We start from the raw sequence: 23,705 nt of genomic DNA on the forward strand, positions 1-23,705 counted from the left end.
AGTTCAGGGCACTTGGCATGAGCGACGCGCTGTCTCTTTGACTCGTTGTTGGTATCCACGAACTGTCTTGCGAGGGAATCGCTTTGATTGGCTCAAAAGAAAGCGAAAGGAATCGGATTGGCTAAAATTCAAACGCTTGCATGTGGAATGTCGCCTTCAACCAACGGAATACCCTTGCCTTCAACCCAGGGAAGAACCTTGCCTGCAACATGAATCGCTTCTTGAGTGTACGTCAAGATATCCAAGGTAGCTAGCGCACCACTATAAGACTAGGATCAGAACTGGCATACAGCGATGTCCAAGGAGTTGCCCATTGGGCTCTACAGGAGAAAGGTGAATGTAAATGGAAGTGAGATCACTGCATACGGTCTTGGGACAGCGCTGAGCTTTCTAATTGACGCTCGTTGGCTGTCGCGATGATGCTTGGTGGCGGCCGCGTATGCATAGTTGCTAGAATGCGCGGTGGGTTCTGGCTTTGTTTGGTTGCACTGATGCCGTTTCTAAAGATATCTCGAACCTCTCTCGAGCTTTCTCCTCCTTCACCCGGCCTTCTTCTTCTTCGAATGACTGACAGGGCTCATGTTGCGGGCGTCCGCCATGGAGTCGTTGAAGCGCAGACGATGCTGCTTCTTTAGCAGACACCGTCTCTACAAATGCGAGACTGTAGCCAGGTACAAGTCGACGCCCGTACAACGCTCGATGCGTCGCGAAATGACGCTTCGACGCATTTTCAGTCGACCTTCAAGCAGCACGAGGAGGCCAAATATGCAGCTCTTGGAATGCCAGAATTAGAGTAGAGCTGCAAAACGATGCGTCTTCTCGCATGAGAACGCTGTACGATGTTCAGCTGCAATCCCCCTCCTGCAGATAGTACGAGTTTCATCCATGTGCGTGTCTTTCTCTCATTGACTGAACCTCCCAACCTGGTGCTCGGTCATCCCAAAGCCGCGGCCTTGGAACCCGGCACCACGGACGCCAAGAACATCGCGCCCAGTCGCAGAGCCTATGCTTCTCGTCGGCAACGTCGCTGCCTGTATCTCGTCGCCTCAGGACAAGCACGTGCACGTGGCCTTTCTATTCGCTGGTGGGAATCTCGTCAAGGTTGCATTCCGACGTGGACTGAGCGTCCAGCATCACTCGCTGCTTCCTCGCTGGCGTTAACTGCTCTCTTCTACATACGCTGTGGCTCCTAGGCTATCCAAGGAGGGCCTGAGTTCTTCCCTTCTCTCGACCGGCAACGAGCGGGCGTGAATTTTTGATGACGATCAGAAAATACGTGGCACACGGAGGCTTCTCCTGCTTGCATTTCATTGGCTCACGGATCCTGCATCCACCAATCCGCGACGGCGAAAATTTCGAAGCTGACACGCTGGCTTCCACAATCCCATTTCCGATCTGGTCGTCCAAGACACAACGGATGAAGACCACGCTCGTCGTCGCGACCGCGCTGGTAGGGCTTGCCACTGCGCAGCAGCCGACCACAAGCCAGACCTTCCGCGGTACGCTGCTCCACGCGACGACGGCGCATCATCATCTCATCCAACTACGTAGTCTGCCGCCATACCAACTACGTTGCAGACGGCAACAAGATCTACGCGGTCGACCCAGCCAACCCATCTACCAAGACCGAGCTCTTCATCAAAGGCGTCACATGGAGCGGCATGGAGCTGCCGAAACAAGGCATTCCCATGGGTCTCTGGGGTGCCAACCTCACCCAAATCGACTCGGGTATCAAGGGCACGTCGCTGTCTGCCATGATGCAGTTCATGGCCAACGCGTCGATCAACGTCGTGCGCTTCCCGCTCACGGCCGACGCGGTCGTCAAGGACACGCCGCCCATGGTCAGCTACGTGCACGGCGAGAACAAAGAGATTGCACTGTACCCGCCGGGCTTTGTACCTCGCACGTCCGACTTTGTCGCGCGGCTCATTGGTGCGTTCCAAAAGTACCGCATTGGCATCGTCCTCGACGTCCACGACCTCGTCGAGAACTTTGCCGTCGACGCGTACTGGTACTACCCTGCGCCGTCGACGGTCGAAGAGAGCCTCGCGTACAAGGCGGCGGTCGTGCTCGCGACCAACTACTGCAAGGCCACGTACTGGAACGTGCTCGGCATCGACCTCAAGAACGCCATGACCGACGTCACGTGGGCGAAATCAGCGAGCGATGCGCGCAGCGTCTCGGACTGGGCGTCGGCCGCGCAGGTGATTGCGGCCAAAGTCAACGCGCTCTGTCCGCAATGGCTGGTCTTGACGACCGGCGCGAGCTCGGCGAAGGGCGAGTCGTTCAGCATCCCGTCGCGTGCCAATGAGACGTTTCCATTTTGGGACGGCGGCAACTTTCAGAACGCAACGGACCGGCCGCTTCAAGGCGCCACCAATGTCGTCTATGCGCCACAGGCCCACGTGCACGGCATGCTGCCACAAGCGTACTTGTATGCCAAGGCCGCGGGCTGCGGCAGCAACCTCCCGACGACGCCGGTCAAAGAAGACACGACGTGCTCGGTCTTCTTGAATGGCTCGTTGGTGGCCAACACGAAACGCGCGCTCTCATGCCAGAACTCCAAGTTTGCGTGCGCTTCGTACGTCCCGATGGCGATTCCCGAGCTCCAGGCGAACGTCGCCGCGATGCTCCAGTCGGCCCTCGGCGGCGTCGTCGCCGCAGCCACGCACCCGATCGTGTTCAGCGGCTTCTCAGCCGTCTACGTGCCGTCGTTGCAGCCGCAGCAGGCGGCGGCCTTTGATGCGATCTTGCAGTTCATCGTGCACAACACCAGCGGTGGCTTCTACGCGAATCTGAACCCGGACATGGAGATGTACCTCGAGGCGCCGCCTGCCGGCAAGACCATTCTCGGCAAGACGCGGTTCGGCCTCATGAAGACCAACTCGTGGCAGGCGGCCAACCAAGAGCTTCTGGATGCGCTAAGCGTCATGAAAAGCACGCCCATCCCGTGCTACGGCGACGTGCACCCGGGACCGCCCGAGAATGCTGCCAACGCGCTCGCGCCGGCCCTTCTTCCATTTGTTGTTGGTGCACTGGTGTACTGCTGGTCGTAGAGAACGCTCATGGATGTTGCATAACATGCATTGTATTGGTTTGGACCATGCTTGCGTTCGACGTTCCGATGGTCTTGGGCACAAGGCCTTGCATCATTAGTGCTGCGATTCTCAAAGAAGAGCCCGCTCGGCGCCGAAGACATGGGCTCCAGTACGTTGCTGCCGCATGGGCATGAAGAAGGGATAGAGCGCGTGGTCGCTGCCATGGGCCATGGATCCTTGTCCCGCACATGGGCAGAGTCTGCGCTGCGACCGAGTTGGTCGCCTGGCCGGTGACTGTCGTTGCTCGGAACAAGTTGAGCCGACGGGCCTTGCGACCGTGTGGGCCAAGGTCGATACGGTCCATGATGGCCAAGACGCGACGTACCAGAGAAGGTTGCCACAGTGTCATCTCGTCGAGCTTGAAGTAGGAGTGGGACGACATCATGCAGCGAGCCTCCGGCGGTGGTAACGTGCACCTCACGTTCGGAGGTCGGTGGTCAGTGGTCGGTGGTATCATGGCGCGTGACGTTCGCATTCGACCGCTGTATATCGGTGCCACGAGTGCTACCTCTGGGCACTGCGCATGTGTCCCAGCGCCGTCGTCGTCGGGCTCCTGCGCGTGGTGGTCGGCGCCAGGTCGGCGCCAGGTCGGCGACCGCTTCGCCCAACGGCCTGCAGCTGCATCTTCTTGCCAGGAGGCAGGAGCGGTGCAGTGGTCGAACGCTGGCGACGCTGCGGCTACCGAGCCCACTCGGCCAGTCGCCACCCCGTTACGCTTCAACGTCCATGTTACTCACCCTGTCTTGCAGTATTCTCTGGCGCAGCGGAAGCGGATATTGAGCTTGAGTTTCAGCCTGCAGTCGCAAAACGTATGTCTGAAAATCGAAGGAGTGCGCAATTGAGGTTCATCGATCCGATTGAGTTTAGTGCGAGAGAGTAAAGTTCGAAAGCGTGGTCTCATTATTCTTCGTGCTCGGCAGAGTCCGCCGCCGCCGACGAGCCAAGACCATGTCTTCGTACCCAACGACGACTGCTCCGACAACGACGCCTTCCACGACGACACCGTACTACGCCAAGCCCGTCATGAAGCGCAAGCGCGCGCTCGAGGCGCTCCCGCCCGCCAAGAAGGGCCTCACCGACTCGATGCATGCGACGCTGGCACTGCTCCAGCACATCCCCGCGCTTGCCACGTTTCCGCCCGGTCGTCGCGCCACGCGTCGGGGCGGCGTCGATGCTGGCGACATGATGATCCACGCCCTCGGCGCCGTCATGAGCGCGACCCAAGTGACGCCGATACCGTCCCGAAGGCCGACGTCGGCCACAAAAGAAGACGAGGCGCGGCCATGCGCCAACTCGTCGTGCTGATAGTGCAATAGTCGTCGAACCTGTAATATGAAGCAACACCAACGTACTCACGTCCATGCATTCTACACAGCGCGGGCCCGCTTGGACGCTGGCGCCTCTTGGTCACCGCGAGGTCGGGTGCGAGCGCCGACTGGCTCGGGCGCGTGCGTGTTTGGGTTTAGCGACCCGTTCGCAATTCCAACAACAATCGCATCGGGCAGGTCGACGCGGCCAAGACACGAGAGGCTGCCGCCATGGAGCGCCAAGACCTCAGTTGACGCACTCAGCGGGTTGAGCATGCGGCACTTCTATAAGAATGCATGGGCTTGCAGAGTCCTGTGACGATGGGACGTGCGCACCTGACGGGTCTCATCAAAGACCAAGTGGTGGCGAAACGTGAGGATGGCCTCGAGGTACGCTCGCCGGAAAGATGCTGAGAAGTCCTTGTACGTTGCTTGCAGCGCCGCGAGGATCTACTCGTCGCCGCATGAGACCGTCGTCGTTGTCGTCGTTCGGCGAGCACCCGCGTTGGCGTCCGGTGGGTCTCAACGAGGGCGTGGGCCGCGACGGGCCCGACGCCCTTGAGTGTCGGGCAATAGTCGCAGCCAGCGAGGATGCAAAACTGCACGAACTAGTACGTCGACGGGACCATGGCACCGCAGGTCGCAATGTACGAGGACTTGGTCGTACCATGTCTTCGCTCCAGCCCGTGAACGACATGTCTTCGTTCGCGCCCATGTATCGCCGCCGAAACTCTTCCCCATACCCGTTGTTTTCGAGCTTGAAGAAGACCTAATGCAGCTCGTGGCGTGCGAGGCTCTCGTTATCGGTACCGTCTTGCAGCCATACGGAATGCAGTCGCTGTCTTCGGAGAAGACGACGTCGACGAGCTTTTCTTTTGAGAGCAAGGCGAGCTGCGCGTCGGCCTCGTACGGCGCGACCAGGCATCGTATGTTCGGGTACTTGGCGCGCAGCGTTACGAAGAGCTTGCGCGCCATGGCCCGCGTCACGTGCAGCGCCCGGCAGAACGCCGAGAAGCTCTTCTACTCAAGTGCCCATGATGACACATGTAAGAAGAATACGCGACGTACGCCCGAGTCGCCGGCGGCGTGGAGCTCGGCGCCTTGTCGTCGATACGTCTCGCGGGTGCTACACGGGGCGTGAGAGACGTCAGCAACGCAAGACGTACGCGCGGCGCTTTTGATTCGTTGCCGCTTTGGCGGGCACGGTGGCCCCGTCAAAGACGAAGGTCGGCGTGATGTCGTGCTCCAGCAGCAGCTCGAGACGCGCGAGGCAGTAGCTGATGTACGGCGCGGTCGCCTCGCCTTCAATGTACTCGCCGATAGGATCGCTCTCGAGCGTGCCAAGACCGAGCTCGACCACGCACGTGTACGCGCCTTTGTACAGCCAGCCCGAGGCGTCGATGGCCGCGCGCTTGCCACGGTACCTACGCCGAGATGAGCGTGTCGTGGCCATGGTCCATGCAGGTACTTGCTAATGTGCGTCATGGAGATGATGCTCTTGAGCTTCGGAAGGAGGTCCGACACGCCCATCGTCCGTCCTTTCACTCGAAATTGGCCGCTGTGCAGTTGCCGGAATTAAGGACACTATATGTGGCTACAGATGGCACATGCCACATATACAAGCTCGAGGGCGGGCTTCAAGCCAAAACGAGGCCGCCCGCCATCGTGCATGTAAGAGCACAGGTATTAGTCCCTAGGACGACGTACATAGCTCAAGAGAGCATGTCGTCTTGAAGCAGAGAGACAGCAACGCGTGCCTGGCGCGAGGACCGGCGGGCTTGTCTATGGCGCCTGCGCCGCGCGCACACGACGGCATCTTGTGCACGTGTACCAAGGCGCCTTGATGCTCATGCGACTGCTTGCTGCTGTCGCAGCGGACCAAGGTCGATACCAAATTGGTGCCATTTCCATTTTTGTCATTCGGACAGGACGTCTGAGCCGGCGGAAGCAGATGGCGGTGGGTGTGATGACCGCAGCGTAATACGCCACGTCATTCCGATGACGGCGTAACTCGCGCGTGAACTCATCACGCGCGTCGCTTGTGCACGTGGCATCGTCATTCTGTCTTTTCCACGCTCGGTCGACGATGCGGTCGTGGCTTCTTTCACTCTTGCCGCTGGCAGCGATGAGCTGCAGCGACGTTCGTCTGCACTCGGACAAGGTCGGCGTCGTCGTCTCGGCGCGGACGATGGACTTCAACTTGGATCTGCAGAGCACGCTTGAGATCGTGCCGCGCGCGACGCTCATCCAAGAGCCACTGGCGAAAGACTGCACGTCGTGCGCCGACTATGGCTGGCGCAACCGGTATGGCTTTGTCGGCCTCAACATGCTCAGCCTCAACGTCGCGACGGACGGACTCAACGAGGCCGGGCTCTCGGCGGCGTGGCTCTACCTCGTCGGCACCACGTACCCGACACCCAACATGACGGACCCGCGGCCCGTTGTGACGTCGGTCATCACGTACATTTTGGGCAACTACGCGACTGTCGCCGATGTCAAGACCGGCTTGGCCAGCATCCAAATCGCCGAGCCGCACCCGGGCGTGTCCAAGCTCTTGGGTACAGACTCGGGGTTCCAGTCGCTGCCGCTGCACATTGCCGTGCACGATGCGGCGGGTGAGAGCCTCGTGGTCGAGTTCCTCAACGGCACCGTGCATATGCATGACAACCCGAACGGCGTCATGACCAACGCGCCGCCGCTGCCAACGCACCTCGCGTCGCTAGCCAACATGGAGAAGAAGAACGCTAGCCTCCCGGGCGGGTACGACTCGGAGTCGCGCTTCTTGCGTCTCTCGCTACTCAACGACGTCGTGGCACAGCCGTACTTGGCAGCGACGAGCTACAACGCGTCGACACCCGAGCAGGCGAGCATCTCGGCCGCACTGCATCTCATTGACACGGTCACGATCCCCGTCGCCGCCTTGCGCCAAGGCGGGTCCACGCAGTTTACCGTCGTGCGTGACCACGTCCAGCGCAAGCTGTATGTCAAGGCGACGCAGAACCAAGTGCTCCGCCTCGTCGACGTCGGGTCGCTCGACTTAACGAACGCTGGCCTGCGCAAGTCGATTCCCGTGACGTTTGGCGACTGGTTTGTCAACGTCACGGACGCCCTTCTCGCCGCGACGGGCCACTCGAAGGACATGCCGCCGCGCAGCTTCGTGGTCGCTGCGCTTCGGTCGGCGCCGGCCAAAACGCAGCTTGCAACGCATGCAGCTGCAGACCAGTCGCATGCGCTGACCTTCGCCCTCGGCACAATCGTGGGCATGACCATGATGGCGATCGTAAATGCGGTGGTGGCCAAGTACCGTCGCTACACGTACGTGTCGATTCAATCATAGACAGAGTTGTCCTCGTCGCTTGTAGCTGGATGCGTACAATTAGCTAGTATATTCTACTAGTATAAATGTGCCATCGACTTCGGGAGGGTATATGAAAGACCGTTTTGACATGGCGGCACACACGCCAGAGAAGATAGCCGTGCACCACTCGTTTGTCAACCACTCGTGCGAGGCTGGCAAGATCAAGGATCCCGGCGCAAACGCCCTCGAGCTGGGTTGATGGAGCCTTCTCGAAAGGTACTTATACGCATCGAACGATCGCCACTCTGGCGTCGGAAGGGGCCGTGCATGAGTCATCACCGCTCACCACGGGTGCATTCTCTGCAGATGCAAACGTCTCCGTTTTTATCGCTTCACAAAGTTGCCATGGCCGTCGCTTGCTGGTTCTGTGCGGCGTCGTATTGACCACTCGTTGGCAAGTTGAAGTGGGCCGCCTGTCCTATCCTGCTCGAAGCAGCGGTTGCGGCCGCCAAACCTTGACGTTCGATGCTATCACGGTGGATCTGCACCGTGTCGCACGCTCAGATGCGAGGCCAGACGCAGTCCGTCGATCCCGCACTTGGCGACGGTATCTTGGTGGCGATCTTCCTGCGTGACTGATGTGCAAATCCATCTGCGACATGTGGTATATCCATTTTTCAATGGGACCCAGTGTACCCACAGAAATTTTTCGACCCCTCTCGGCCCAAGCTCTTCCCACCCTTTTTAACGACTTGACATCTCGCTCTAAAATACTTGGCTTGGAGCTTCAGCGCAGCGTCAAAGGACAGCAATTGCCTGAAGCCGCGTGCGGTCATGGTCCAACGTCCTATTTTTCGGGACCCCGTGGGGGCCATAAATATCACTCGTGGCGTTTCATCGTGTGCAAAATACTTAAAAGACGCAACTATGACTATTCCCACGCCACTTCATACAAATATGAATATCACAATTCGCTCGTGCAGAGCCAACGGCCTGTAAAGTGGCGTGGATTTAGCGTGTTGGCGATCCCCACCTTTTTCACGTTGCAGCTGTGGTCGTAAGCTCGGGCCAGTTTGCAATTTGAATCTTCACATGCAGGTGCTCAAGACAGTCCTCCTGGTCGCGACCGTCGTCGCCGGCTGCAGCGAGTTCCGCCTCAACTCGGACCGCAGCGTCCTCTCGGCGCGGACGATGGACTTCCAAATCGACCTGGACAGTACCGTCGAGATCATTCCACGTGGCACACTTGTCGAAGAGCCCATCGTCAAAGATTGCCCCGACTGCGCCGACTACGCCTGGACGACGTCGTATGGCTACGTCGGCTTCAACATGTTTGGCGTCAACGTGGCCACAGACGGGCTGAACGAAGCCGGGCTCTCGGCGGCGTGGCTGTACCTCGTCGGTACCCAGTACCCGGTTGTGAACGCATCCGACCCGCGCCCCGTCGTCACGTCCTTGATCACGTACATCCTCGGTAACTTTGCCAGCGTCATCGACGTCCGCCGCGGCTTGCGCGACGTCCAAGTCGCCGAGTTTGACCCGGTGCTCGGCTCGCTCTTCTCGCACGGCGCCCGCGAGTCGTCGTACCCGCTGCATGTGGCCGTGCACGACGCCGCGGGTGCGAGCCTCGTGATCGAGTTCCTCAACGGAACCATGCACCTGTACGACAACCCGAACGGCGTCATGACCAACGCGCCGCCGCTGCCAACGCATCTCGCGACGCTCAAGGCCAACGGCGTCGACACCGTGCCGGGCGGATACGACTCGATTGCGCGCTTCCAGCGGCTCTCGGTGCTCAACCACTTTGCCACGCAACCGTACAATGCCAACACGAGCTACTCGGCGTCGACGTCCGAGCAGGCCGACGTCTCGCTGGCGCTGCACCTCATCGACACGGTCACGATCCCAGAGCCAGCGCAGGCCCATGGCGACGCCACGCAGTACTCTGTCGTCCGCGACCACACGCGCAAGAAGCTGCACTTCAAGTCGACCGAGAACCAAGTGCTTCGCACCATCGACTTTGGACAGATTGACTTTAACGATCCGTCGACGCGCAAGTCGCTGCCCGTGACCTTTGGCAAGTGGTTTGTAGACGTGACGCAGGACGCGCTCGCGTCCAGTGTCCGCTCGATCGACATGCCGCCGCGGTCGATGGTCATCGCCAAGCTCCACGGCCTCGCGCAGCAGACAGCACAGCTGCACGCCAACCTGGATACGCTGCCGTCGTACGTACATCCGGACCGCACGGTCGCGAGCTTCCTCATGGGCGCCGTCGTCGGTCTCGCATGCGCGGTGCTCGGCGTCGTCTGCTACCGAGCGTACCGCCACCGCCTCGACCACCACACCAAGGAGTACGTGCACTTGGCCTAAGACTAAGATACACGTAAAACGAGCGTCAGTTTTGTGTGCAATTTGGACTTGACAGCGACGACCATGACAGCCGCTGGCGCACCCGTGGTCGGCGGTAAAAGCACGACTGTGGTTGTCGCCGGTGGTAGAAAGAAGCCTCTGGTTCGGATCTCACGGAGCTTTTCAACAGCGTGCCTCTGTTGAATGCGCCTCGTCGCAGCCAACACCCTCCAAGCCTGTCGCACGCGCTCCTCCACGACCTACCGCCCTGGTGATTGAAGAGCTTTAAAGAGCAGAGGGAACGGGGCAGGACCTGTCACATAAGAAGAAGGTACTCTGAAGCTACGACATGAGAGTGGAACATGGCCAAGGCGACTACGCTGGACGAGGAGCTAGGACCATCAAGATGATGGCAATGCTAGCAAGGGTGGGCCACCTGCGTCAACATGGTGTATCTGCATCCGCTCCGTGGCCAATCACGCGCGAGAAGACGATCACTCTGCATGGGAATGAAGGGTGTTTTGGGGATTGCCTCATAGCGCATTTGCCGATTGGAGACGTGAGGATGATGCACGGTCTGTGGCTTGTGGCGCTGAGCGTCGTAGCCGCACAGGGCTGCAGTGACTTCCTCTTGAACAGGACGAACGAGACCATCTCGGCGCGTACGATGGACTTTACACTCGACTTGAATGCGCACCTGGAGATCGTACCGCGGGGCACCCGCCTCCGAGAGCCGCCGGCGCAGAATTGCGCCAACAACTGCAGCAGCTACGCGTGGGACGCGACATACGGCTTTGTCAGCGTCAATGCATACGGCGCCAACGTGGCCATGGACGGACTCAACGAAGCTGGGCTCTCGGCAGCGTGGCTGTGGCTCGACGCGACCACATATCGCACAACCGACGCTATGGATCCTCGGCCTGTCGTCACATCGGTGGTGTCGCACCTCCTCGGTACTTGCGCGTCCGTCGACGACGTCCGCGCCAAGCTGGCGACGATCCAAGTGGCCGAGATCGACCCGACACGCTTGATCATGTTTGCGCCGGGGACACCGGTGATTGAGTCGTACCCGCTGCACGTCGCTGTCCATGACGCATCCGGTCGCAGCCTCGTGCTTGAGATCTTGAACCAGACGCTGCACGTCTATGAGAACCCGAACGGCGTACTCACCAACGACCCGCCGCTGCTGGACCAGTTGGCGGCGCTTGCGAGCGCCACGTCATTGCCGTCGGGCTATGGCTCGACCGAGCGTTTTGTGCGTCTCTCGATGCTCAACCGCCACCGAGACCGCGTGTACGACCCAACGACGAGCTACGGCGCGGCGTCGAGCGAGCAGGCGGCCGTCGCCTCGGCCGTGCACTTTCTAGGCACGGTGCAGACGCCGCTGGCGGGCGACAACGGCGGCGGCACCGAGTTTGCTCTTGTGCGCGACCATGCGCGCCGGAAGCTCTACTTTCAGTCGACGCAAAACCTCAACTTGCGCATGGTCGACTTGAGTCGCATCGACTTTGCTCCTGGCGCCAAGCGACGAGCACTCGCCGTGACGTTTGGGCGCTGGGTTGATGACGTCACGGACGCGCTCGTGGCGTCTACGACACACTCCAAGTACATTCCGAACCGGTCGCACTTGGACAAGGCGTTCGACTCGCGCTCGACGCAGTTGGCGCCGCCAACGTTCCGCGGTTCGATTCCCACGATCGTTGTTGTTGTCGGTGCCAGCATCGGCGCCGTCAGCGTCATCGGCGTAGCGTTGCTGCGAGAAAGCAACCGCCAAGGGTACACCCATGTCGGTTAACTTGAAGTATGATGAGGTCTTTTTACGCAGTCCCCTGTCCACTGGAACGTGATGTGCGCTGCCATGTCGTGATCGATGCTGCCGGTTGCAGTGCAAACTGCGACCATGCAATCTGGTCCCGTGCACCGAGAGCGCAAAGCGGTACCAGAAGAGGTCCTGTCCAGAGCCCTTAGCGCCCAGGTTCACCATCCATAGCACCTTGGATGCTTGATTGGAGCCAAGACGACGCACAGACAACGCAGCCAGGGGCGCACATCATATCGGATCAGCAAGCGACAACTGCAAGCGACGGCTTGCGTGGACACGAAATGGACGGTTAGGCTGCTGAGTGATCGTTGGGAGACGCGTTTGAGCATGTTGGGTACAGCTATAGAGTCGTACGACCTTGAAGTTGGACGAGAGCTTGGGCAAAGGATCCGCATCGAGCTCGTTGACGCGTGCCACATTGCAGCAGGGTGCCAATAGCAGTGCCGACCAGAGTCAGAGAACGTGGCTTCTTTCGCTTCTGGCTGCAAGCGGATGCACGAAGTGTCTTTGTCCCCGCCTTTCCATGCGTGGTGGCGCCCGGGTGCACCGCCAGCGCACATCTTGTCGTCGACCGTTGATGGATCCTTCCATCGTCCTGCTACAAGCTCTTTCCTTCCATCGTCCTGCTACAAGCTCTTTTATAATGGTTGGTGCTCCACGGACATGCATGTGCTTGCTCTCTAACGCAAGCAGCTCAAGTGCACCGCAGCCAACCGTCCAATTGTGGTCCAGAGCGAAAATCCGAAATGCCGAGTCGAGTTGGGTGGGCTGCATTGACGTTGCTGTCACGACCGGCGCAGGCAAGTCCACCCAGGATCGCAGGTGCAGCTTGGCGCATCCCTCTCCCTGCGGCACAAAGCCACGTTAAACGCCATATGTTTAAACGCGTTAAAACGTTTGCATTCAACGTCGCACGCCCCGGCTCTCTGCGCCGCCAATCCGTGTCTGTTGGCCTGGGAAGGCCATCGATGTTTCTTGATTCGGTACTTTCGACCTTGTTGACGGCCGACGACGCTCGACTCAGTTCCAAAGGAACGGCATGCATGAAATCTGGTACTAGTACTAGTACTACATACCGCAGCTTCAAATCACACATCACTTCTACTCGACTCGTGCTGCGTTGGATGCAAACGCCACAGTAGATAGTACTCCCTTTTAGGCGTCGTCCCAGTGCTGTGGACGTCTTGAAATGCGGTCGTTGTCATGTTGTAGTATTTCTGCCTAGTATCCAAGAGCGTATTGGAGTTGGCTGGGTGGGAACCGATGCGGTCATGCCTCTGCAAAACGCCACTGACGGGCGAGGAATTGACGGGCGAGGTAGTACACGCGCACTGCTTTTGGTTGGGATGGCGCATGGACGCTCAGTCCTCCGTCGCATATTACCACGGGTAAAACGCGTTTAAACACATACGGTGACAGTGGCGCCGAATTTTTGCGCAGCCATTTCAACGCCGGTGCCGTGTGGTCTGCTTCTAGCAGCAGCTCACTTTGCCTTTTCCAGCCAAGAATAAGAACAGATATGACCGAGTCGGGGGCGCCAGCCAGCAGCAAGGTAGTACGCTTGACCATACGTTTGCCATCTCATGCCCTCTCTAGAAGAAGATCTTTATGATCGTCGGCGGTGTCGTCGTCGTCGCCGCTGTCGCCACGGTCGTTGCGGTCGTCGCGACCAAGAAGGACGATGCGTCGACGTCGTCGGACAAGCCGAATGGCAACGCGACCCCGTCGCCGGCCAAGAACGGCTCGTCGCCCGGCCTTTCTGGCTCGACGGTCTCGGACGCCGACTTGATTCCCAAGACGAACGCGACCACGGTCAACCCGCTTTTGGCCAACCCGACGGCGGACCCGGAGACGATGACGCCGACGTTCACGATGCTCGCGGTCGGCGATTGGGGCTCGACGCCGTACAAGAAGAGTGGGTCGGACGACAACCCGGGCAGTTGCTGCAAGATGTACAAGTCCAAGACCAACCCGAGCGAAGCCCGGTACAAGGTCGACTTTTGGTCGCAGAGCTACGTGGCGACGCTCATGGCGCAGTCGGCCAAGGAGCTCAAGCCCGTGCGCATCATTGGCCACGGCGACAACTTTTACTGGAACGGTCTCGGCGGCAGCAACGACGACAAGTTTCGGTTTGCGACCACCTTTGAAGACATGTACTCGGACCCGGCGCTCAAGGGCATCAAGTGGCTCAACGTGGTGGGCAACCACGACATTGGCGGCGCCATGTTCCTCTGCGGCGCCGAGAAGAACGAGTATACAAAGTGCGGGAGTGCGGCCGAGGCTGTTGAGAACCTCAACCTGCGTTTCAAGTACCAGCAGCGCTACAAGTCGCCCGACAATGACCGGTGGTTGCTCAAGGACCACTATTACGTCGATAGCTACACGGCCGGTGGCGTGACCGTCGACGTCTTCAACTTGGACACCAACTACGCTGACAACCACGGTGGCATGCAGATTTGCTGCCAGTGCTTTGGCTACACGCAGAACAACCCGGCGGCGCAGGCCAAGTGCGAAGACTCGCAGCCGGGTGACGAGTACTGCGCGGGCGGTGACATGGGCATGTACAAGGCGTGCATTGACGAGATCAACGGCTGGGGCAAGGACTCGATCAAGCAGGCGACCCGGGACATTGCCGCGTCCAAGGCGGACTTCAAGATCATCAACACACACTACTCGCCGCACCACCACATGAGCCCGGACAAGCAGAAGGAGCTCTTCAAGCTCACAAAGGACACGAACGTCCAGCTCTTTATGAACGGCCACACGCACGCCTTCTCGCATGACACGTCGCTGTGGGGCACGCATTTTATTGAGAACGGCGGCGGCGGCGGCATCTACACGAGCTCGGCCAACGCGCTCTCGAACGATTTCGTCAAGAACGTCTGGGCCGGCGCTGGCTACCCGTATGGCTTTTTTGAGCTCAGCTTCTCCAAGGACTGGCTCAAGGCGCAGTGGGTCACCTTTGACAAGACGTGGTCGTTTGCCGGCAACAACCTCGAGGGCACCAAGCGCGGTGGGCTCCAGCGTGGCCACTGCTGGTTCATCCCGAGCTCGACGTACACGGCCAAGGGCGCGCCTGGTATCGAGTGCAAGAGCTCGATCAACGGTGCGATCGGCGCCCCGATCTCGTAAATCTTCATGAAGAATTCTTTTTTGTATTTGATGCGACTCGCTGTTGGTGGCACAAGAGCTGGTATGTGGTTGACTGTGAGTACGGCAGTGTCTCTGCCACCTCGGGTCTGAAATGAGCTCGACGCGAACATCACGGCACCGTCGCCATGGCTGGCCATGACGGTGCTATCCTATCGCGTGCTAAATTATGTATAACGGATGTTGTTGTCCAAAAGGGACGTATTCCCGGGCTTATTAGTATCGACGTGAACTGTCCACCATTTCGCCAATCATCCGGATAATGTGGCGTCATGAGTGCCGGCCGTCCAAAATGGCGGTGCATCCCTCGACCACTTCCTTAAGCACGAGCTTCATTGCATCTTTTTACATCCATGAACTCTCTACTGCTACTGGTAAGCGCTCTTCTCTTGCTGCTGCTCGGTACCAATGTCGTCATCGCCGACGTCACCTTGTACGAGTGGCCCAACTACAAGGGCCGCGCCTACACGCTCGCCGCCAACGAGGCCAGCACCACCAACGTCCCCTTTCGCGATTCCATCCAGTCGATCAAGCTCAGGTACAACGTCAGCCTCATCACCTACGACCAAGCTGACCGCCGCGGCGCCAACGCAACCTGGTATCGCTCCGTCGCCTACACGGGCAAGTGGGTCAACCACATCGTCTCACTTGAAGTGTGCAATGCAACGGCGCCGCCGACACCGCCGCCCGGCACCATCGAAGCTCCCTGGCGCTTCCTTGGTACGTGGGAAGGCTCATGATCGTACGCTTCGCCGCCCAGAGCACGCATCCCGAGTGCTATGCCGTGAACGGCGTCAACTGCCTTCTTGGCGGGAATCATGACGAGGAAGACCGTGCATGTGCGAATGCTACAGTGTTCGTTGCCGGGCTCTTCAGGTCTAACCAGGCTCACTAGCCAGGATATTATATGGCTAGATAATAACCACAGCCATCGCTGCCAACAGGTTGTAAATCTACGTCTCGAGCTGGCACGGTCGTGCTGTAGAGGACGTGTTTGCATGGGATTGCTGGATACGCTTTCGCTCGCTGTGATTGGCCGATACACGGCGTATCTGCTTCTGAAATCCAGATTGGAGCGCTTTGATTCGTTCATTGTCGACCAATCCCCGCGCAGGAGCCAATTCGAATTTTCGATCGCCTGACCACAATCGCAACGCGATGCCCGACCTCGTCACGACCGCCTCCGTGGGCGTTGCGCTCGCTGCGCTTGCGATCGCGTACCTCTTCCACCGGTACGGCCGCAACGAGCCGTTCGTAGCAGGCCTCGCCTTCCCGCAGAACCTCCACGCGCCGTTCCTTGGCGTCGCCAAGCACATGGGCAAGCTCGAGGCAAGTGCCCGGATCTTCGTCGACGCGGCCAACGCCGATGGCATGGTCTCGTTCCGACTCATGAGCATGCGCGTGGTCGCTGTCACCAAGGCCGAGCACGTCCGCGCCGTCGTGTGCTCGTCCAGCTACCGCAAGCCCATGCCGCTCATCCAAAAGCACATTCGCGAGCTCCTCGGGTACAACTCGTTGCCGGTGCTTATGCACGACGAGTGGAAAGTGCATCGCCGCATCTTTGCGCGGGCATTCCATTGGGAGTACCTCGCCGCGATGGTTCCGGCCATGGCCAAGGTCGCGGCCGAGGCAGCGAGCGTGCTTCTCGCTGCGTCGAGCGCTGACGTCTACCGCGTACTGCAGCTCTCGGCGCTCGACACAATTGCGCTCACAGGCTTCGGCTTCAACGTCAACGCTCTTCGCGACAGCTCGCATCCGATCGCAGAGGCCTTTGAGTTTCTGCTTAGCGAGACAACGCGGCGCTGCTTCGAGGCGCCGCTGCGACCGACGAGTTACTTTTACTCGATTCCGACGCCCGCCAATCGCCGATACCGCCGTGAAGTCGGTGTTGTCCGCACCCAGCTCGGCGACATCATCGCAGCGCGCCTTGCTTCGCCAACGAATGCCCACCCCGACTTGCTCCAGGCGCTACTGGACGCCGCGGCCGCCGAGGACGACCCGATGACGCCGGACGCGCTGGCCGACAATGTGCTGGCCTTCTTCTTCGGCGGCTACGACACGACCAGTACCGGCATGGCGTACTCGCTGTACCTGCTGGCGACCCACCCGGACGTCCAAGCCAAGGCGGTGGCCGAGATTGATACCGTGGTGGGGCGGTCGGGTGCCATCACGTACGAATTGCTCCAGCAGCTGCCGTATTTGAACGCGGTGCTGACCGAGTCGCTGCGGCTCTTTCCACCGACGCCGGTGACGAGCCGCCACCTCGAGACGAACCTCGTTCTGAGTGGCTACACCCTACCGGCTGGCACCATGGTGTACCTTCCGATCTGGTACATCAACCGCTCGACGCGCAACTGGGGCGACGATGCCCTCGATTTCAAACCCGAGCGACACCTCATTGACCACATGGATGGTGACGTGGGCGCGAAAGACCGAGCGTATCGGTTCATGAGCTTCTCGGGCGGTCCGCGCAACTGCGTCGGCATGCGCTTCGCCGTCCTCGAAGCCACTTGCATGCTCGTCGCTGTCCTTCAGAAATGCGTGCTGTCGCGGTCGGAGGACGCGCCGCCGTTGCAGCCAAAGGCGCGTGGGATCGTGCAAAAGCCCGAGCTTGGCGTCTGGCTGCAGATGTCGCCTCGCTCGAGTCCACCGCCGGCGTAGCCATGCGTACCCATAACTTTCACCACATTAACCGAAAAACTCATGCACTTTTGTCGTCAAAGGACTGACTGCAATGTCCTATAGGTGTCGTTGACGTTTTTATTAAGTTGGAGTCCATGGGAGATGTACGTAAATTTACTATGTCAACATCGTCCTTGGCGTAGTCAAGTCCGCACCACGCACATAGGCCATTAGTCAGCCGTCTTTCTTTCTCGAGTTGTCCCAGCATTGGTTGCCGTGGGGCGCGTCGAAGCAGTAGGGGGAGCCAGACGAGCCGCAGCCCCGGCAGGCGCCATCGTTGGGACGTCACACTTACAGCTTGCACGCAGGCCGTCGCCAAGACTGGGTGCTGCATCGGTGGTCACGACGGCAAGCTTCCCCCAAGCCTCGAAGGTGGGCTGGACGAAACGCGTTGTCCTGAGCGCCTCGTGGAAGAGACATGCAAGCGATTTTTCTACAGGACGCAGTCTTGAATTTTAGTCGAAAGATTCCTCGATAGAAGTATAGAAGAGTAGAAGGCTAGAGCACTAGGCGATGACAACAACTCCATCGAAGTTTTGTCGACTCGTTCCATCGGCATTTCTCGTGTCTGTCTTTGTGTGCCACCCGTTTTGCTTTGTATCAAAGTATCAGAGTATCGACATGAAATGTGTTTATAGTATAGTGTCGCGCAAAACTGATAGTCGTCTTAGCCGAGGGGCGCACCGAGCGGTGTGTTGATCGAGCTCTTGCACTCGATACCAGGTGCGCCCTTGGCCGTGTACTCGGCGCTGGGAATGTACCAGCAATGACCGCGCGCAATGCCACCCTTCTTGGTGCCTTCGAGGCTGTTGCCGGCAAAGCTCCAGCTCTTGTCGAACGTGACGAACTGCGTTTTGAGCCAGTCCTTGGAGAAGCTGAGCTCAAAAAAGCCGTACGGGTTGCCGCCCGCGACCCAGACGTTCTTGACGTAGTCGTTCGAGAGCGCGTTACCCGACTTGGTGTAGATGCCACCGCCGCCGCCGTTCTCAATGAAATGCGTGCCCCACGCAGTCGTGTCGTGCGAGAAGGCGTGCGTGTGGCCGTTCATGAAGAGCTGCACGTTGTTGTCCTTGGCGATGTGGAAGATGACCTTTTGCTTGTCCGGGCTCATGTGGTGCTGCGGCGAGTAGTGCGTGTTGATGATCTTGAAGTTGGCCTTGGACGCCTTGAGGTCGCGGTCAAGCTGCGTGAGCGAGTCCTTGCCCCAGCCGTTGATCGTGTCCATGCACGCGTTGTACATGCCGACGTCGCCACCTGCGCACTCGGGGCGGCCAGGCTGCGCGTCTTCGCACTTGGAGTGCGGGAAGTCGGGAATGTCATTGCCGTAGCCAAAGCACTGGCAGCACACCTGCATGGCGCCGTGGTTGTCGGCGTAGTTGGTGTCAATGTTGAAGATGTCGACGGTGACGCCACCGGCAGTCGCCGACTCGACGTAGTAAAAGTCCTTGAGCAGCCACCGGTCGTTGTCCGGCGACTTGTACTCCATCTGGTACTGTGCGCGGAGCTTGAGGTTCTTGACGAGCTCGTCCGCGCTCTTGCACTTGATGAACTCGGCCGTCTCGGCGCCGCAGAGGTACGCGGCGCCACCAATGTCGTGGTTGCCGAGGACGTTGACCCACTTGACACCCTTGAGCGCCGGGTCATTGTAGACACCTTCGAACGTGTTGGCGAAGCGCGATGCCTTGTCGGTGCCGCCGAGACCGTCCCAGTAAAAGTTGTCGCCGTGGCCAATGACGCGCACGGGCTTGAGTTCTTTGGCCGACATGGCCATCATGGCCGCCACGTGGTTCTGCGACCAAAAGTCGACCTTGTACCGGTTTTCGCTCGGGTTGGTCTTCTTGCCATACACGATGCAGCAACTGCCCGGGTTCTCGTCCGAGCCGCTGACCTTGCCGGGCGAGCTGCCCCAATCGCCAATCGCCAGCATCGTGAGCGCCGGCGTCATCGATTCCGGGTCGGTCGTCGGGTTGAACTTTTTCATGTCGACCGTCTCGTTCTTGGGCATGACCAAGGACGTGTCGATGGACGTGTCGCCCGACGTTGCGACCGGCGTCGACTTGGGCGTCGCCTTGTCGCCGCTCGTCGACGTCGACGCGTCGCTCTTCTTGGTGGCGACAACGGCAATCACGGTCGCAGCGACGGCGAGGACGACGACACCGCCGACGGCCATCATAATCTTCTTCTTCTACACAAGGTTGGCGCATCAGACAACGTGGCCATGCACAAGATTTACTAGTCGTATGCAGGCGTACCCGGCCAGCCGACGAGGCGGGCTTGCTGCTGTCGAGCACCGCCGTGGGCTCCTGGAGGTAGTCGTCGGGGGACATGGTCATGCTTCAATTGTAGGTCGACCGCGGCGTCGGGTCGAAATGGGAAAATGACATTGTCCCGAGGCGACGGCGTCCACGAATCAGCCGCTTCTGTCCTGCTGCCATCTCTCCCAGCGTAATGCGCAGGTCGTCAAGATCGCCATCTCTTGAAGTTTGTATGGACGCCGGTCTGGCCTTTCTGGCAGTTACCAAGTGTGTCTCAACTCACTTCAAAGTATCAAGTCTAGCTTGATCGTTGACTTTGCCGTTTCCATGAAGCAGTCGCATCCCCGCGACGCAGACGCTACCGACAGTGGGACGTCAAGAAGCGTTGTCTATGTCTCTACTTCGACGCGCGTGCGAGGAGCCCCTCAGACGACGGCGATGGGGAACGTCGCTGGGAAGGTCCTGGGAACCCCACGGGTACGCTGGCTTTCGACGAGCACAGCGTGTAACAGCGTAAGTATCGCAGTCGCGCGCGATGCTCCGGGGATGAAAAGACCGGACGCGCCTGTCGCAAGACCAAGCAACCAAGCATAAAATACGATAACGTCGTCTTAGGTGAGCGGTGCACCGATCGCGCCGTTGACCGAGGACTTGCATTCGACTCCGGTCGCACCGAGCGCCGCTGCCTTGGCGTGCGGAACGAACCAGCAGTGGCCGCGCCGGACACCGCCTTGCGTCGTGCTTTCGAGTGCGTTACCGCCAAACTGCCACGCTTGGTCAAACGTTGCAAACTGGACCTTGAGCCAGTCGGCCGAGAAGCTGAGCTCCATAAAGCCGTACGGGAAGCCACCGGCCATCCATTGACTAGTCGAGAACGAGGGCTGAGACGATGTCCAGTGATCCTAGGGCGGGTGTACCTCTTGACGTAGTCGGTCGTCGCGCCGTTGGCCGACTTGGTGTAGATGCCGCCGCCGCCGCCGTTTTCAAAAAAGTGCGTGCCCCAGTTTGCAATGTCGTGGTTGAAGCCGTGCGTGTGGCCGTTGAACCACGCGTTGACGCCGTAGTCCTTGCAGAGCTTGTACCACGCCTTCATCTTGGGCTCGCCCATGTGGTAGTGCGGCGAGTAGTGCGTGTTGATGATCTTGAAGGTGGCGGTCGACGCCTTGAGGTCCCGCGCCGCCTGCGTGTACGAGTCCTGCGCCCACGCCTCGATCTTGTCCATGCACGCCTTGTACATGTCGGCGTTGCCGCCCGCGCAGCGCGCATCGCCAGGCAGCACGCTATCGCACGTCTTGCTCGGCAGCTTGAGCTTCATCGAGTAGCCGAAGCACTGGCAGCACACTTGGCGCGCGCCGTGGCTGTCGGCGTGGTTGGTGTCAATGTTGAAGATGTCGACCGAGACGCCGTCCTTCTCGAACGACTCGACGTAGTAGTGGTCCTTGAGAACCCAGCTAGTCCACGCATGCTGAGAATTGATTGAGAACCAGGAACTATTGGTACCGTTGCTGGTCGGGGCTCACGTATTTTTGCTGCAGCGAGAAGCGCTCGTCGAGCGACGCCAAGAGCTCGGCCGTGCTCGTGCACTCGCGAAACTCGTTGTCCTTGTCGCCGCAGACAAAGCTCGAGCCGCCAATGTCGTGGTTGCCCGCGACATTGAGCCACTTGACGCCCTTGAGCGACGGCTGGTTGTAGACGTTTTCAAAGGTCTCGGTGAACCGGTACGTCACGTCCTTGGAGCCGACGCCGTTCCAGTACATGTTGTCACCATGGCCAAGGATCCGAACGGGCTTGAGCTCGTTCGCCGACTTGCCGAGCAGCATGGCCACGTGCTTCTGGGACCAAAAGTCCACTTTGAACCGGTCTTCGCTCGGGTTGACGCGGTCGCTGTACAAGACGCAGCAGCTGCCGGCGTTCTCGTTGGAGCCGCTGACCTTGCCCGTCGTGCTGCCCCAGTCGCCAATCGCGAGCATCGTAAAGGCCATGGTCGCCTTCTCCGGGTCGCTCTTGGGGTTGACGTCGACGGTGGTCACCGCCGGCGTCTTGCGCAAGTCCTCACCGTCGACACTCGGCAAGGTCGTGTCGTTCGTCGCGCCGATCGCAGCGTCCGACGCCGTCGCCGGTGGTGACGACGACGGCGACTTGGAGTAGAGCACAGCAAAGGTCGTTGCAATCGCACCACCGACAACCACGAGGCCGAGCACACCAAAGACGAGCCATTTCCGCTTCCGCTACAGTGTCAACTTCATCTCGGTCGTGGTGCGCGCGGATTACCTGCGGCGGCGCCGACGTCGGCGTATCGAGGACCGCGACGTGGTCGTTCGCAGGCAAGTCTCCGAGGTACGAAGGCGACGCCATGCCCGAGTGCGCACCGAAGGCTACGTTTAAAAATGACCGCGCAACAGCCGCAAAACGCTCCAACTAATCTTCCACGTGACGCACGGATATGGATACATGGACACTACTGGCGACCAATCACATGTGCCTCGCGGTCGATCTTTAATGTCCATAGCCTCTCGGTCCGATGGGTGCCAACCTGTACACACTCTAGCAGCCTTCCCGCATCGCAGCGCAAGCGGGCTGCCGTCGTCGGTCCTGCACACGCACGCTCGTGGTGTCGACAATACGACGGGGGTGCACCGAGCCGGAACCCCGAACCCTGATATGGCTACGACCACCTTCTGGACGCTGGCAAGTCGTCTCGCCAGCCAGCGGTCCTACAGTACAGAAGCAACGGGGAATGAATGCGCCCAAATGCAGTGCCCTTGTGAGTGCAGGGAGGGCACAGTCTTGGTCGCAAATGGAGTCCTATAACTTGAACACGCTTGTCGACCGACATGTGAAGCAAGGGTACATCAATTCAATAGTTATATATGTACTCTTGCCTGAATCCACCAGGACTAGCGATTGGCTCTCGTTTGTTGCTACACGCAAGTACCAACCCCGCGAGCCTTTTACTACACTCAACCAGCTCTCGGTCACAGCTCTGTTTGCGGTACACCTCGCCAGCTTGCGCAGTCCCCACCTTTCGCTGCATACTAGTACCAAAGAGAGACGTACGTGCCGACGACTACACTGGACCGCGGACGCCACTCCCGCTTGTCTGCCGCCGTCTTGACGCATCGACCCACTCGCGCACCTCGGCAGCTGCAGAGACGAACGCCATCACTTAGACATAGATTACACGACACAACATGCACTTCGTCGTCGGACCAAACAATTCAACTACTTGTGGATCAACTGGAGGTGGTGGTAGCCTTGGCGGCGCATGAAGGCTTGGGCCGACGCGATCGAGAGCGCAATGCATACCAGCAAAAACACCCACCCCAGAATCACGTTGGTCCACGAGTTGCTTGTCAGGAGGGCGCCATCCTCGGACAGCTGCAGCGTCGCGCGGTCCATCACTTCAGCGTCATAGGGAATCTGGTGCAGTACCGACGGCGATGCCATGTTCTTCAAATACAGCGTCTTGGCGTCATGATCACGCACGAGAAGACTCTGCGCCGAAGCCTGGATCGTGTACGTAGCGTCAAAGCGGGCGACGGCACTAGCGACTGCCGACGGTACACCGGCGGTCGCCGCACGTGCGTCGGTCGCTGCCACGCGCACGAGCCGCGTGGCATCGTGTTGGCGGAGGGACTGCGTCGTCTTGGCGTCGTCGACAGCTTGCACGACGCGGGGCGCATCGAGCACGTGGTTGGTTGCGTTCAGAATGAGGCTGTGGCCCTTGCTATCATGGACCGTGAG

At 59.5% G+C, this 23,705-nt stretch overlaps 11 protein-coding genes across 11 annotated transcripts; 7 read left to right on the forward strand and 4 right to left on the reverse strand.

Moving 5' to 3' along the window:
• The first annotated feature begins 1,388 nt into the window (after positions 1-1,388).
• On the forward strand, positions 1,389-3,102 carry SPRG_08287 (hypothetical protein). The gene is made up of 2 exons (XM_012347529.1): positions 1,389-1,499; positions 1,552-3,102. The coding sequence occupies exons 1-2, from the start codon at positions 1,418-1,420 to the stop codon at positions 3,054-3,056; spliced, it is 1,587 nt and encodes a 528-aa protein (XP_012202919.1). The 5' UTR covers positions 1,389-1,417; the 3' UTR covers positions 3,057-3,102.
• Positions 3,103-3,949: 847 nt separating this feature from the next.
• Positions 3,950-4,457, forward strand: SPRG_08288 (hypothetical protein). Its single transcript, XM_012347530.1, has one exon. The coding sequence runs from the start codon at positions 4,047-4,049 to the stop codon at positions 4,401-4,403; it is 357 nt and encodes a 118-aa protein (XP_012202920.1). The 5' UTR covers positions 3,950-4,046; the 3' UTR covers positions 4,404-4,457.
• Positions 4,458-4,465: 8 nt separating this feature from the next.
• On the reverse strand, positions 4,466-5,962 carry SPRG_08289 (hypothetical protein; the record flags this gene model as incomplete). Its single annotated transcript, XM_012347531.1, has 8 exons — positions 5,874-5,962; positions 5,572-5,829; positions 5,474-5,531; positions 5,216-5,425; positions 5,073-5,174; positions 4,860-5,013; positions 4,742-4,815; positions 4,466-4,690 (listed from the first exon to the last, which is right to left on the reverse strand). The coding sequence occupies exons 1-8, from the start codon at positions 5,933-5,935 to the stop codon at positions 4,466-4,468; spliced, it is 1,143 nt and encodes a 380-aa protein (XP_012202921.1). The 5' UTR covers positions 5,936-5,962.
• Positions 5,963-6,530: 568 nt separating this feature from the next.
• SPRG_08290 (hypothetical protein) lies at positions 6,531-7,814 on the forward strand (the record flags this gene model as incomplete). Its single annotated transcript, XM_012347532.1, has 1 exon — positions 6,531-7,814. One exon carries the CDS (start codon positions 6,531-6,533, stop codon positions 7,740-7,742), a length of 1,212 nt encoding a protein of 403 aa, XP_012202922.1. The 3' UTR covers positions 7,743-7,814.
• A 961-nt stretch (positions 7,815-8,775) lies between these two features.
• SPRG_08291 (hypothetical protein) lies at positions 8,776-10,113 on the forward strand. The gene has a single exon (XM_012347533.1). The coding sequence runs from the start codon at positions 8,796-8,798 to the stop codon at positions 10,071-10,073; it is 1,278 nt and encodes a 425-aa protein (XP_012202923.1). The 5' UTR covers positions 8,776-8,795; the 3' UTR covers positions 10,074-10,113.
• A 504-nt stretch (positions 10,114-10,617) lies between these two features.
• Positions 10,618-11,847, forward strand: SPRG_08292 (hypothetical protein; the record flags this gene model as incomplete). The annotated part of the gene is made up of 1 exon (XM_012347534.1): positions 10,618-11,847. The coding sequence occupies one exon, from the start codon at positions 10,618-10,620 to the stop codon at positions 11,845-11,847; it is 1,230 nt and encodes a 409-aa protein (XP_012202924.1).
• Positions 11,848-13,373: 1,526 nt separating this feature from the next.
• Positions 13,374-15,034, forward strand: SPRG_08293 (hypothetical protein). Its single transcript, XM_012347535.1, has 2 exons — positions 13,374-13,426; positions 13,471-15,034. The coding sequence occupies exons 1-2, from the start codon at positions 13,394-13,396 to the stop codon at positions 15,004-15,006; spliced, it is 1,569 nt and encodes a 522-aa protein (XP_012202925.1). The 5' UTR covers positions 13,374-13,393; the 3' UTR covers positions 15,007-15,034.
• A 1,148-nt stretch (positions 15,035-16,182) lies between these two features.
• Positions 16,183-17,685, forward strand: SPRG_08294 (hypothetical protein; the record flags this gene model as incomplete). Its single annotated transcript, XM_012347536.1, has 1 exon — positions 16,183-17,685. The coding sequence occupies one exon, from the start codon at positions 16,183-16,185 to the stop codon at positions 17,683-17,685; it is 1,503 nt and encodes a 500-aa protein (XP_012202926.1).
• A 688-nt stretch (positions 17,686-18,373) lies between these two features.
• SPRG_08295 (hypothetical protein) lies at positions 18,374-20,070 on the reverse strand (the record flags this gene model as incomplete). Its single annotated transcript, XM_012347537.1, has 2 exons — positions 19,959-20,070; positions 18,374-19,891 (listed from the first exon to the last, which is right to left on the reverse strand). The coding sequence occupies exons 1-2, from the start codon at positions 20,037-20,039 to the stop codon at positions 18,374-18,376; spliced, it is 1,599 nt and encodes a 532-aa protein (XP_012202927.1). The 5' UTR covers positions 20,040-20,070.
• Positions 20,071-20,544: 474 nt separating this feature from the next.
• SPRG_08296 (hypothetical protein) lies at positions 20,545-22,337 on the reverse strand. Its single transcript, XM_012347538.1, has 4 exons — positions 22,233-22,337; positions 21,462-22,189; positions 20,879-21,412; positions 20,545-20,825 (listed from the first exon to the last, which is right to left on the reverse strand). Exons 1-4 carry the CDS (start codon positions 22,314-22,316, stop codon positions 20,573-20,575), a joined length of 1,599 nt encoding a protein of 532 aa, XP_012202928.1. The 5' UTR covers positions 22,317-22,337; the 3' UTR covers positions 20,545-20,572.
• Positions 22,338-23,183: 846 nt separating this feature from the next.
• SPRG_08297 (hypothetical protein) lies at positions 23,184-23,705 on the reverse strand (the record flags this gene model as incomplete). Its single annotated transcript, XM_012347539.1, has 1 exon — positions 23,184-23,705. A coding segment is annotated over one exon (522 nt), but the record flags the coding sequence as incomplete, so codon positions are not given.

Source organism: Saprolegnia parasitica, assembly GCF_000151545.1.
Source record: "Saprolegnia parasitica CBS 223.65 unplaced genomic scaffold supercont2.36, whole genome shotgun sequence".
Classification (NCBI taxonomy): domain Eukaryota; phylum Oomycota; class Saprolegniomycetes; order Saprolegniales; family Saprolegniaceae; genus Saprolegnia; species Saprolegnia parasitica.